The 13,587-nt window shown below is 43.0% G+C and overlaps 1 protein-coding gene across 6 annotated transcripts in view; it reads right to left on the bottom strand.

The window, feature by feature from the left end:
* The window catches only part of NHEJ1 (non-homologous end joining factor 1), a 77,371-nt gene that overhangs the window by 18,308 nt on the left and 45,476 nt on the right, over positions 1 to 13,587 (bottom strand). The window contains exon 7 of one of the 6 annotated variants that reach the window (XM_060016091.1): positions 12,166 to 12,330. The exons of the other annotated variants lie outside the window; for them this stretch is intronic. Coding sequence (XP_059872074.1) covers positions 12,262 to 12,330 — 69 coding nt within the window. The 3' untranslated portion in view covers positions 12,166 to 12,261. Of the gene's footprint in view, positions 1 to 12,165; positions 12,331 to 13,587 lie in introns of those variants that run through there. 6 annotated transcript variants of the gene reach the window in all.

Below are 13,587 nucleotides of genomic sequence, written 5' to 3'. Positions count from 1 at the left end.
TACAGGTTAATGAAAATAAAGATGCAATCCCCCCCGCATCCAATTCATGAAACCCTGAATTCTAAGCATGAATTCTCAAGGTATCCATGGATCCCAGGGTGAAAAACTCCTGCTATAAAGACTTGCATTAGATAATAGTGCTTGCTTACTTAGAAAGGCCATGCAGACCTAGTCAGAGTTAGCAGTAAGGCAAGCCAAAGCCACATGTCAGTCAATAGCTTACAGGAGCAGAAACAAATCTGTCAGTGGGTCTTGAGATGAGCGATCTTGAGATCCCAGAGAAAGACGCTAACTTTCCAGTTCCTGTGAGACATGGTTAGGTATCCTGAAATTAGACACGGACAGATCTCCTTGTGCCTTTTCAGTAAATTTCCTGTTTACCTAAGCTAATTGAGGGGATTTTCTTCCTTACAATTAATTACTGAAATAATTCTTTAAACAAATGAGTGAACTGAAACATGTTTATAATATACTATGTTTATTTGTATATATTAACATCCTACCGGATTATGAATTCCTTAAGAGTTCAGAGTATGTGTAATCTTAACTCTGTAAAGCCCGTAGCTGCTGATGTCCATGAGCTCGCTGTAGCAGATACTAACAATATCAAATGTCTCTGAGGAGGAGGGAAAGCTGCCTTTCTTCTGCCTATGTGGCTAAACCTGGCAGGCAAACATTGGCAGTTTAGATAGTGAACTCATAGGAGCCTGATGAAATGGATTAGGATGAAAAATCAAGAAAGAGGTCCTGGTACCATCTGAATCATTGTAGAGCTCTAGGTTTAGGGAGGGCAAGAGCAAGTAAAAATATTTTAAAAGACAGTGAAAACAAATCAAATCAAACATCCAAATGAAAATGTAAAAAATATTTAACACAACACTGCAGTGACTACCAAAGTCCAAGCATGGCAAATCTGTTGAGGGTCATGCTCTTCAGACTTGTACCAGTGCCTGGCCCCCCTGAACTCTGAGTTTAAAGAAGGGCACAGATTCCAAGAAATCTGAGGTTCTAAGAAAAAAAAAATTCTAGATACAAAGTCACTTTCCAGAAAATCAAGAACCCGGCAGGCTTCAAGGTTAGGAAGCTGAAGCGCTAGCATGTTAATCGCTAGGCCTGAGTCACCTGCACAGTTCAGCTCAAAATACTCATTCACAACAGGGCACCTGCCTAACACATAGCTGGGGTGGTGACGGAGGGGTGTGACCCAAAGTTGTCCACTCTAAACTCCAGTGCCTAGGGAAAACTAGGCAGGCCTAATGAGGCATTAAAGAGATGCCAGAAAAAGATGGAATACTAGGAAAAAAGTGGAGGTTAAAAGATACGCTTCAGGGCTTCCCTGGTGGCGCAATGGTTGAGAGTCCGCCTGCCGATGCAGGGGACACGGGTTCGTGCCCCGGTCCGGGAAGATCCCATATGCCGCGGAGCGGCTGGGCCCGTGCGCCACGGCCGCTGGGCCTGTGCTCCGCAATGGGAGAGGCCACAGCGGTGAGGGGCCCGTGTACCGCAAGAAAAAAAAAAAAAAGATACACTTCAACCAGACCACGACTCAGAACAGGAGTGTGGTTGCACTATGGGGGAGTTGAGGGTGGTGGGAGAAGGGGGCTGGAGAAACAGAGAAGTGTGACTCTGCAGAGGGGTCAAGGCAGGCTTGATTAGGAGGGAATTTTCCTAAATGGATGTAATCAGGCTTGACGCTAAAAGCTGCTTACTGAGCCTTTCTAGTCCCTCAGCCCAGGATTTCTGCGTCCCTTGACCACTCTCCCCGTTGTAGTCCAGGGACCACAGGGACTCAAAGATGCCTGGATCATTTCTAGGTACAGTACATCTCACACTCCTTTGGATCTAGGTTTCACTGAAGAGGAGAGAATGCCCTGGTTACCTAATTAAGCGTTTCCTAACTGATACACTCTCCACTTCCTCGTAGGAAGCCATAATCTTGTGGGTTTAAGATTCCCACTGAGTTTGCTAAACCCTTATCCTCAGGTTCACTTAGGAGGCAAGAACAGGCAGCCCTGACACCAGGCTGACCCTAGGGAACAGAACAGCTACTCCAGGGTTCATCTCCAGGTGAGGGGACGAAGGAAGGACCAAATCTAGGCTCTGGTTACAGGGCATCTGCAACACCTGCTGATAATAAAACATTATCTGTCAAGGCTTTGGCCCTCCAACCCACCAAAACAGAGGAAGAGGGTGGGAGAGGAATTTATTCCCTGTGATGCCCACCCCAGGGGCCCCCCACCCCCACTCCACCCCAAAGGCCACTAGCCAGAGTAGAAAGGCACCTAAGGGAGGGTCTAAAGAAAAGACTGACCAAGAGATGTGAAAGGCTGTACTGATCCCTTCCTAGAAAGGGAAGGTGGGCAGTGGATATGAGAGAAAAGCTAAGGAAACACTTGGCCAAATCAGCTTTCTTCCTTTCCCACTTCCACTGAATCTAGTTACAGAGGTGGCTTTTGTAAGATCTGTGGGAGAATAAAGCAGAGAATGGAAAGGAAATATTCAATTTGAATATGTTGCATTTGAGACGTCTATTAGACTTTCAAGTGGAAATGTTGAACAAGCAGCTGGAAACACAAGTGTGGGGTTTGAGAACATCTGGGCTGGAGAAACAGGCGTAAAGATGGTATTTGAAGCCATGAGATTGAATGCAATCAGTCAGAGTGAAGGTGGGTAGAGAACAGAAGAGGACCCAGGACTGAGTCCTGGAGGGAGTGCAGAAGAGAAGGAATCAGCAAAGGAGCTTGTGAAGAAGTAACCAAGAAGTGGAAAATAAAGCCAAGAAAGTGCACAGCTCTGGAAGCCAAATGAAGATAGTGTGTCAAGAAGGCCTGGGTGACCCGCTGTATCAAAGGCTGCTTGTAGATCAAAAGAGATGAGAACCAAGAACTAACTATTGGACTTGGCAGTGAGAAAGTCAGCAGTGACCTTTTCAAGAACAGCTTTGGTAGAGTGAGAGTCAAACCCCACTGAAATGGTTTTAAGAGAGAACAAGAGAGAAAATGAGCATCATGAAAATAGACAGCTCTTGAAAGGAGTTTTGTAGCAAAGGGGGCAAAGAAGTAGGGTAGTAATTACTGGGCAAAGCAGGGTATCAAAAAATAATAGCACATTTGTATGCTAATATGATAAACTTATAGAAAGCAAAAAGTTAAGAGAGGGGAGAATTACTGGAGCAATTTCCTTGATAGGTAACATGGAATCTAATTGCACAAATAGAGGGACTGCTTTTAGATTGGTAGATGGCTAATTTATCTATGCAAACAAGCAGAAAGTCAGTATATGAGGGTATATATGCTAGCAGTAAGTAGAAGTGGTGGCGTAAGTCTGTTACCATTCACTTCTTATTGATTCTTCTTTTTCCCCCAGCAAATTAGGAAGCAAGGTTAAGATGATAGGGACTTAAGGAAACAGAAGAAGGTATGAAATAGTCATCTAGAATGATGGGAGAGTAAATGGATTAGGGAAATATAATATGACTGCCTGGCATTATTAAGGGTGCACTTGAAGTTGTTGGTCAAGAATTTAAATTGAAACTGGTCAGCATGCTTGTTTTTTTTTTTTTTTTCTGACTATATCTGGCTGCATATGCAGGTATGGGAGAGGTAGAAAAGTTGGGTTTAACTGTATATGACACAAGAGATAGGTAACAGAATCAAGAGTGCATGCAAGGGGGCTTCCCTGGTGGCGCAGTGGTTGAGAGTCCGCCTGCTGATGCAGGAGACGTGGGATCGTGCTCTGGTCCGGGAAGATCCCACATGTGGCGGAGCGGCTGGGCCCGTGAGCCGTGGCTGCTGGGCCTGTGCGTCCAGAGCCCATGCTCTGCAACGGGAGAGGCCACAACAGTGAGAGCAAAAAAAAAAAAAAAAAAAGAGTGCATGCAAGGAAGTGATTATAATGACTGACCATAGAAGCTGGGTAAGGAAAGGAAGCAGGACATCAAAGGAGTCAAGACAATGAAAAGGAGGGTAAGGTCAATGGACTGGAGGTCTCTGTGGAATTAAAAGAATGTTGAGTCGAGGTAGAGAAGGAGAGCTGGAATGATAAGAAAAGGAAATGGTTGGAAAGTAGGATGTATAAAATTGAGATTACGGAGGGGTTGCGATAACTGATGATGACAAAGTCCAGAGGAGACCCTAGAGCAGCTTCTAAACAGTGGCACTACTGACCCTTTGGGTTAGACAGGTCTTTGTCATGGGGCCCATCCTGTGCACTACAGGACGCTGAGCAGCATCCCTGGATGTTACATACTACACTAGATGCCAGCAGCACCCCACCACAGATGGTGACAACCAAACATGTCTCCAGACATTTCCAAAGGTTCTCTGAGGGCACAACCTCCCCTTGCTGAGAACCAGTGCTCTAGAGTATGTCCACAGTAATCAGTGAATGAGACACAGCAGAAGTCAAGGTAATCAGAGAAGACCGGAGAAAGTGGTGGTGAGTCAGGAGCTAAAGTCCCCAAGAAATGAGTTGCAATGACTCAGAGTCAGTGCGTTACAACAACAATGAAGAATAATGGATGATATAATCTTATGACACGAGATTCAAAGCCAGGCTTTTTAGGGAAGAGGAGGGAGAACAGTCGGAAAGCAGCAATTAGAAGCATGGAGGACACGTATCCCACCTTCAAACTCAGTGGTAAGAGGACTATGGGAAAAGAAATAGCTACCATGTGAGAGGGGTGTAAAAAAGAAACATCCTCAGGGGAAAGCCAGGTTTCTGAGCAGGAAAGAGAAAGAAATGCCCAGAGAAGAGACTGAAGTTAAAGAAGATTCTGCTGATGATGTACTATTAATTCCAGAAGGTACAGTGGAAGGGTTCAGCAACTGGGGAAGGGTGGGAAAAGAGGACAGAATGGAGAAATGCAAGATGTGCTCCTCAAACTGGAAGGTGGAATCCAGTGGAAGGTCCACTAAGGGGAGTGGTGGTGTAGAGGACACAAATCTTCAGAACAGAAAAGAAGGAAGCCTCTGTTATCCTGGCAGGAAGGTGGACACAAGGTAACAATCTGCTGGGAATACAGCACATGCCACTAGGAGTCATGCTATAATTACCAACCGGAGGCTAGAACTAGTCTAGAACAAAAGGATAGATTTCTAAGCTCCAAAGAATAGCACCAGCTTTAATATTAGGAAGTCAACCAGACACATATCTCTCAAGAGATGAGAACAGGATTTTCAAGAGTCCAGGAGCTAAGGAAACTTTCAAGAAGGGTGAAGCTTGTGTAAGGTTAGTGAAGATAGGCCTAAAGACCTAAGTAGAACTCTTGGGGCCCATTAGGAAAGTGCTTTCCTCATTAGATTAGAAATTAGGGTGATCTAAGAGGGCCAGAGGAGCTCTAAAGAAGCAATGAAATATGGCCAAGAATCCAGAGGACTTGATCTCGTGCTTACACTCTGGAAGAGAATTAGAATTTGTAAATTCCCAGAGGGACTGATAATTATCCCACCGGCAACACACCCACCAAGCCAGACAAGACTGAGGAAAGGAACAAGGACCAGTGGGCCCCGGAAGCTAAACCAATCAATCACTCTAAGAAGAGGCAAAGAACTCTATCAGGATAAGGAATTGGTGCTGCGTAAACTCATCCATTTATTTTTCTTCCTTTTAAAAAGATTACAGAGAAACATACTGACTTAACACTTAAGTTTACACTTAACACAAGTTTAAACACTACAGAAGTATATAAGTAAAAGACTCCCTCTTTTCACCTCCAGTCCATTCCTCAGAGGTAATCACTGTAAACAATTTGGTGTATATCCTCCCAGACGTTTTTCTATTCTTATATAAACATACACAGAGGTGATTTTCCCCCTAAAATGGGATCATATTACACATATTTTTATGCATTTTTCTTTTTTCACTTAATAGTATATCATGGTCATCTTTTCAAGGTATAGACAGGTCTACCTCATTCTTTTTAATGGCTTCTTTGTATTACATTGAACGGATAAACCATAATTTTTCTTATTTACATAACAGTAGGCATTTAAACTGTTTCCAATTATAAAGAACGCTACTTTGAACATACTTGTGTATATCTTTGCATGTTAATAATTCTACAGATTACATTCCTACCTGCTGGATTAAAGGATATATCTGATACTGCCAAAAATTGCCCTTCAAAACTAATGTATCAATTTACCTTCCCACTAGAATTGTATAAAGAATGCCCAATTCCCCACACTCTTGCCAAAACTATAATAATCTATCTTAATTTTTGCCAACTGATAGGAGAAGATCGCATTCTTGTTTTTTTTGTTTGTTTTTTTTTTCTTGCAGTACGCGGTCCTCTCACTGTTGTGGCCTCTCCCGTTGCGGAGTACAGGCTCCGGATGCACAGGCTCAGCGGCCATGGCTCACAGGCCCAGCCACTCCGCGGCATGTGGGATCTTCCCGGACCGGGGCACGAACCCGTGTCCCCTGCATCGGCAGGCGGACTCTCAACCACTGCGCCACCAGGGAAGCCCCGCATTCTTGTTTTAATGTGAACTCCTTTTTGTTTTGTTTGTTTGTCTGTTTAGGTAGGGAAGGATATTTCAGTGTAATGATAATGAGAACTAATTTCAAATCCATTTATATACATGAACATTGAACCAAGGGATGCCATCTTTATTAATATACTGATTGCTAAATGGAAAGAAATATGAGAATAATAATTATACACATAACCAGTACCTTTGAGGGTTGATGATGTGCCCAGACACTGTGAAAAGTACCTAAGTATATTATCTTATCAAGCTCTTACATCTCTATAGGGTACATTAATATACCCATATTACAGAAAAAGAAACTGAAGCCAGATAGGTTAAGTATCTTTCTCAAAGTCATACAGCTAGTAACTGAGTAGAACCATGCTTTGAAACCAGATCACTTGACTCTGCAGCCCCCACTCAGACAAGTTAAGTAACTTGCTCAAGCGAAGTTGCACAGCCAGCAAGTGGTGCAGTCAACCCAGACTGTCAAACCCAGGCCTGTCTAACTCCAGAGCACACATATGTAAGGTGTTTGTTTGTTTAGTAGAACTTGCATTATTTGTATCAATAATGTAGTGATGGTGTGGGAAAGAATTTAGTCCTAAGTAAACGCGGGGGGTTTTTTTTTTTGTTTTTTTGGTTCTGGTTTTGGTATTTTGGGTTCTGTTTTGTCTAAGGTTTCAAAAAAAAAAAGTACTGAGATTGCCTTGGCTGAACTAACGGCAGAGCCGCTCAGTGCATGACTCCAGGGCATCATACTTTATGTGCACGGAACTCACTGGAGTTGTGCAGTACACAACCTGCAGGGCCAAATGTGGTGGCCCCAGGACCCGACACAGACTGACTAAAGGAAAAGGGATATTTCTCCCATAATTAGGCCAAAAGAGCTAAGGGAAACAGAGTGGCCCCTAGTGGCTCAGAACAGTGTTAACAACCACAAAAGTCTGGCTAGAAATCTCCAGAACTGCTGAACTAGGGTCGTTGCTGTAGTGAAATCAGGAGATATGAAAACTAATTGCTGCTCTCTCTACCTAGAGGGCTCCCTTATAAGGGAATGCAAGATATATCAGGACTACTCTTTATAGAACAAATGCTTCCCTAGGGAACAAAGGGGAACAGAGGGTAAGTATCACCCACATCTTGGGTCTCAAGAATAAGATGCCTACAGAATAAATGAAGAAAGGAAAAGAAAATTATTTTACTAGTCTAGAGAAGGTGGCAGAGAAGAGGGGATACATAAATAGACTCAAGACTAGATAGTCAGTCCTGGAAACTTCTTAGCAATCTTATAAAAGGCACCGCCCCCTCCAAAAAAAAAAAAAACCTAGAAAATTAGGAGAACCTTGAAAATGTTCTCAAGGGGGAAAATGATGCTAAAAGAAACCCAGATGTGGTGAATATAAAATGAATGGAATTTTGGATTCATTCCTACTGTCAGCCTCTCTTAGAATTGAGGCAAAGGCAATTGCAGACTTGGGAAGAAAGGCTTAACTTGACCAAATTAAAATGGCCTAAAGCCATGAAGAGACCATGGGTAAAACAGAAACATACATCAGCTGGGCAGAAGATGGGCCTTGAGAATCAGCACAGTAACTGAAAGAAATGGAGCAGATTCAGCCAAGGTAAATATGATTATAGTATCAATCACATGCTTGATTGAGAAGCGGATATTCTGGTTAATCATATTTTCTGGTTTAATATTTACCATTTGTAACATATACAGATTATCAATTTTCAAAGAATTCAAAAGTATACTGTAAAGTAAAAATAACAGTAAAATATAAGACATCTCATAATCTTCTAATGATATGGGGTGTTTATCAAAAGTATCAATCATCACTATTGCCTAAGGCTTGTGCAGAATCTGGTCCCTGTTACTGACGTGTCAAAAATCTAGCTAAGAAGGAATAATCTAGAAAGATGGAGATAGCACCACATAGGGAGATGACAATGCCCAGAGGGTTGAGACATGATTTTTTTCAGTTCAAAGGACTTAGTACAGTAAGAAGCATGATGAGTGATAATAGCAATGGGACAGAGGAAAAAGGTCACATTCGTTTAGACAACTCACCGGACTGTCAGTTCTCTGAGAGCAAGGACTTTGTTTTGGTCACTGCTCTATCACCACATCTAGCACAGTGACCGGCACACAGTTGGCACTCACAAATATCTAAAGAAGGAATAAGTGTTGTTCTGTTTAATATGCCCCTTTCCCATTCTCTCAAAAAATATTTCTGGGAAGAAAGAATGAATGTTGTTTGCTGGGTCTAATATCCTTTTCCACATTCTCTACTTAGGGAAATTCTTACCCTTCAAGGTCCAGCTCAAATTTCTTCTCTTTCTCAAAGTCTTCCCTGATCCCCTCCTGCTGCCCACAACCCTACCTCCTTCAAAGAGCCAAAAATCAAACCTACTTTATTCTTTTCTTCCAGAGCACACTAGTTCAACCCATATTTGCTCTCATTTCATTCTGCACTGCATTACAGTTCAGTATATACACGTCAGGGGCCCTTCCACCGGGTTATAAACTCCTTGGGGGCAAAGTTCTGGATACAATTATTCTTGAACCCCCACCTTCTAACATAATACCTTGCAAATAAATAGTCATTACCTAAATGTCTGCTAAGTTTAATAAAATAGAATTATATTCTTGGTGTCTAATAAGAAGGAAGCATATAATAGGTGCTCAAGAAATGTTTATTACATGAATGAACTGAAAGAAAGATAATACCAACAAAAAGAAAGTTCCTTGCCTCAAATCCCAGTGCTGGGAGGCATCATGCCTTGAAGTTAGAGAAACGGTCTCTTTCCTGCCTGGTTCATGTGCCCAGTATTGGGCATTCTGGCACCGAAACTGTAGAGATAAGTTTGGGGGAGCTCCAGGAAGAGTCACATAACTGACTTGGGGTGAGGGAGGAAAGGATAAAAAAGGAGTGATTAGGGGCTTAAGCCAGGCAGATGGCCTATGACGTCTGAGACTGGACACGATAACCTTCTGCTAACATTGGGAGAGTGTAAACACCCAAGAGGGGAGGAATTGTTTAGCCTGGTCCAAAGAGCTAAAAGTAGGAGAAAGGATGAAACAAGGGATGGGAGATCAAAGCCCTGGGACAGGAAAGCCAACCAGGAGAGACACTGCTCTCCCTGGACTGAGAAAACAATGTCATATACATTTTCAGATATCAGCAAGTGTTATTATCCTCATCTCCAGGCCTAAAGGAGGTCTACAAACAGACGGATTACTGAAACTAGAAGAACTGAAACCTAATATCAAAGAGCCTATGCTTGGAACAGAAAGTCCTTTTACCATTATGCAAAATATAGTCCCATACTCAGTGTTATTAAAGCAGTGTCCAAAAAAACCACTGCTTCAGACTGCACCCGTAAGTAAAAGCACCTCCAAGAGAAGATGAAAGAAGAAACGGTGAAGAGAAAGAGATCAGCAAAGCAACGGGCCTGGAATCCCGTCGTTCAGTAAAACACATGAAATGTCCCATCTGTGCTCTAATTCGCTATTTTCCATTTTACTCTAACAAAGTCATCTCTCAAAGTGGAGTTTGCTGAAAACATATTCATTACTTCCTATGCCCAATCCCCTCCAAGTCTGCCTGCCGGCCTCTCAGAGAAGTATTAGTGGGCTTTAATGCTGCCTACAACATTCATAGTAAGTGCAGTGAGTGGTAGAGATAGAGAAGATATGGTTTCCTGCTTCAAAGAACTTGTAATCTACTTGAAGAGACAAAATATAAATATGTGAAAATAGCCAGAAAATAACTGCAAAGAAACATTTGATATATGCAAGGAAAGAAGAAAAATATATCCTGAAGAAGAAAAATAGAAATGGACTGACTGAAATCAATATATGGGTTTATAAAAGCTCGAAGGAATCTTATGGGATAGTCTATCAAGATTGCTCATTGACAGATGAATTAAACAGAAGCCCAGGGAGCTTAAATAATATGTCCAAGTGACAAATAAGTGGAAGAACTGGAATTCAAATCAAGGTAACACCACTGTTCATTGCAGCATTCATTACAGTAGCCAAGTTATGCAAGCAACCTAAGTGTCCATCGATAGATGAATGGATAAAGAAGATGTATATATATATATATATGGGGGTGTGTGTGTGTGTTGGAATATCATATATATAATGGAATATTATTCAACCATAAAAAATAAAATCTTGCCATTTGTGACAACATGGATGGAACTAGAGGGTATTATGCTAATTGAAATAAGTCGGACAAAGATAAATACCGTATGGTCTCACTTATATGTAGAATCTAAAACGCAAAACAAACAAACAAAACAAAATGAAAACAAACTCATAAACACAGAGAAAAATGGGTGGTTGCCTGAGGGAAAAGGGGTAAGGGAGACAAAATAGGTGAATGGGATTAAGAGGTACAAACCACCAGTTATAAACTAGATAAGCCATGGGGATGTGATATAAGGAATATGGTCAGTGATATTGTAATAACTTTATATGGGGACAGAGGGTTAGCAGACTTATCATGGTGATCATTTCATAATGTGTGCAAATGTCAAACCATCATGTAGCACACTTGGAACTAACATAATACTGTACGTCAACTATATTTCAATAATAATTTGAAAAGTCAAAGTATTCTGACTTCAAATCCAGGGCAGATGACAGGAACAAATGCAGAGAAGCAAGAATCAGCAATGCCTGTAAGGAGGAAGGTGAGCAGATTGGCTTAGCTGTGACAGAGGGCCTGTTTCATAGAGTGCTGAGAACTAAGAAGCCCTTGTCTATTCCCAGATAACAAGTGGCTCCATGTGAGACCCTACTTCTCTCCCTCCTCAGGAACACCCACCATATGTTAGTGACAGGGGCCCTGCAGGACTTCCGCATTTCCCACACAGCATGTCCTGCTCTGAGACCTTATCTTCTAGCAGTCACCATTTTTACTCCCAGATGCCCGCTAGTCCTGAGGGCCCCAAAAGCTCCAAGATACACATATGGCAAAACTAACCCAGAAGCCACTCCACATATGAACTTCTGGTTCTGCTCACAACCCCACCCTCCTCCTTTGCCCCCACCAATGCTGAGGAAACCAGACGTACAAATGGTTAACGGAGAAAAAAAATCCCACCCAGACCACTTGAAACGCGGCTAGTCTGGCTGGGCTTCGAGTCCACTCAGCGACTGCGCCATGTCTGCTATTTATAGCCTCTGGGTGCCCAGCCCGGCTTCCAGGTCACTAATTGTGGCCCAGCCCCGAGCCAACCCCCACTCCTCCCCCGCCCTGCAACACAGGGAACGAGAAGCAAACCCAGCTCTGTCCAGCCCAGGAAGAACAGCCAGGAGTGAGATCTGAATCCAAGACCCTATATTATATGTCCCGCGGAAGGTATCGAAACTGTCCCAAAGGGTCTGCCCTCGTACTGCATATCGTGGAGAGCTGAGTTCTATCTGTTCCTTCTATAGCAGGCATCCCTTCCTGAATTCTTCAAGATCATCCAAAGTTGAATCCTGAGTTCAGCCTAATCCATTCAAACACTAGAGAGGGGAGGACATCAGCCGACAGTCCATGAAGAGCATATCTCTTTGAGTAAGTGTCTAAGCACCCATGGATTGGTAGGCTTGCCCATTCTTAGGGTCTATTTGTTAGATTATCTACCCACTTATTTGAATTACTACGCCACAACAAGACAAGTACCCGAGTACTTTTTAGTTTTATTAGAGTTCTTATGTATTAAAAATCCCTTCTGATTCCAAGATGCTGTTACTTGAGTATTAGTCCATAATGCAGTTTTTCTCCTAGGAATGCAGATGATTCTGAGGCAGACAATGACCGTTGTTTGATATGTGAAGCTTTGTGAAGTCACCCTGAGTGGAGAAAAGGGGTTTTGGGGTTTTTTAAAGATAAAGGCACAAAGATTAATAACAAAAAGACTTGGCAAAAAGACTCAGTGAAGCTTTCTGTGTTAGACCTGTATCTGTGCCGCACTGGGACAACCACCAATGGGCCACATTCTCAACCATCAATTCTAATCTGAAGCCTTGCCTCCATCTCAATTAAACCTGACCATTGTCAATGATGTTCATATTCAGAGCAAAGGATTACAACTAGAAATAAAAGAAGAGGTAAGGGCTTAGAATAAAAGTGAGACGTCTCCTTCCTTTCCTGGTGCTCCAGTGCCTCGACTACGGTTACCATTCTTCTCAGACAGCCCAACAAGTTCCCAACCCTCTATATCCTTGACCGATACTGCCCAAGACTATACATCCCAATGTCAGTCTTCTCCTTCTCACTTTGGGGTTCATTTGGGCCACTGGGTAATATGCCATAGACTCTGATTATTGGAGCCAGAACCAGAATGCTGCTGTGCTATCTCATCATCCCCCACAAATACCAATTCCCAGCCCCAAATGGCCCCAAATCTTTCCTCCCAAGACCACAGGGGGAAAAATGTTTCCAAATTAAAAAACTAAAACTGGCAACAAAGGTGCCCCATGGCGGTAACCTTTAAAACTGGCCATTAAAGTTTATAAGTCAGACGGGCACCAACATGAACGATCAAGAAGAGAAAAACAGCCCCCTCCCTTGGGGACCTGGAGCCACAGCCTTCCCCCTAAAGCCACAGAGCTGATGTCACAAGAAGGGCTTGCCGCCGTCAAGGGCTCTCTGTGTCCTGACTACAACCACTCACAATGTAGGCAGCCTCTGTGTGCTGGAGGTGGGTGGGTGTCTGGCTGAGAATAAAGGAAACAGGAGGGGCAGGGAGGCATGGGTTGGGGGTATATAGGAGGTAGGGAAAGGTGAAAAGGAGGAGAAAAACAACAAACAACAAATCTCCTACCATGAGGGTTGCCTGAAATTCCCAGGCCAGGAGGGGACAAGCCTGTCAGCCTGCCTAGGACAGTGGTTCTCGACCTTTTTTTCCCATCCCAACACATATGAGGCATACCAAATATTTTCATCGGTAACTACAGGTCATTATGCAATGATCCTGACCATCCTGGGGTTGGCGGGGGCACATATCGGAATTTTTTTTGGTGAGGGTATGAATGCTCGGAAAGGCCTCCAAATCATTCTGACCACCTCCCCTGGGGGCTATGTACCCCCTATGAAGAATCATCGGT

Source organism: Delphinus delphis, chromosome 7 (assembly GCF_949987515.2).
Source record: "Delphinus delphis chromosome 7, mDelDel1.2, whole genome shotgun sequence".
NCBI classification, from domain to species: Eukaryota; Metazoa; Chordata; class Mammalia; order Artiodactyla; family Delphinidae; genus Delphinus; species Delphinus delphis.
Note: the sequence above shows the minus strand (reverse complement) of the source record. Positions and strands in the feature narration are given on the sequence as shown.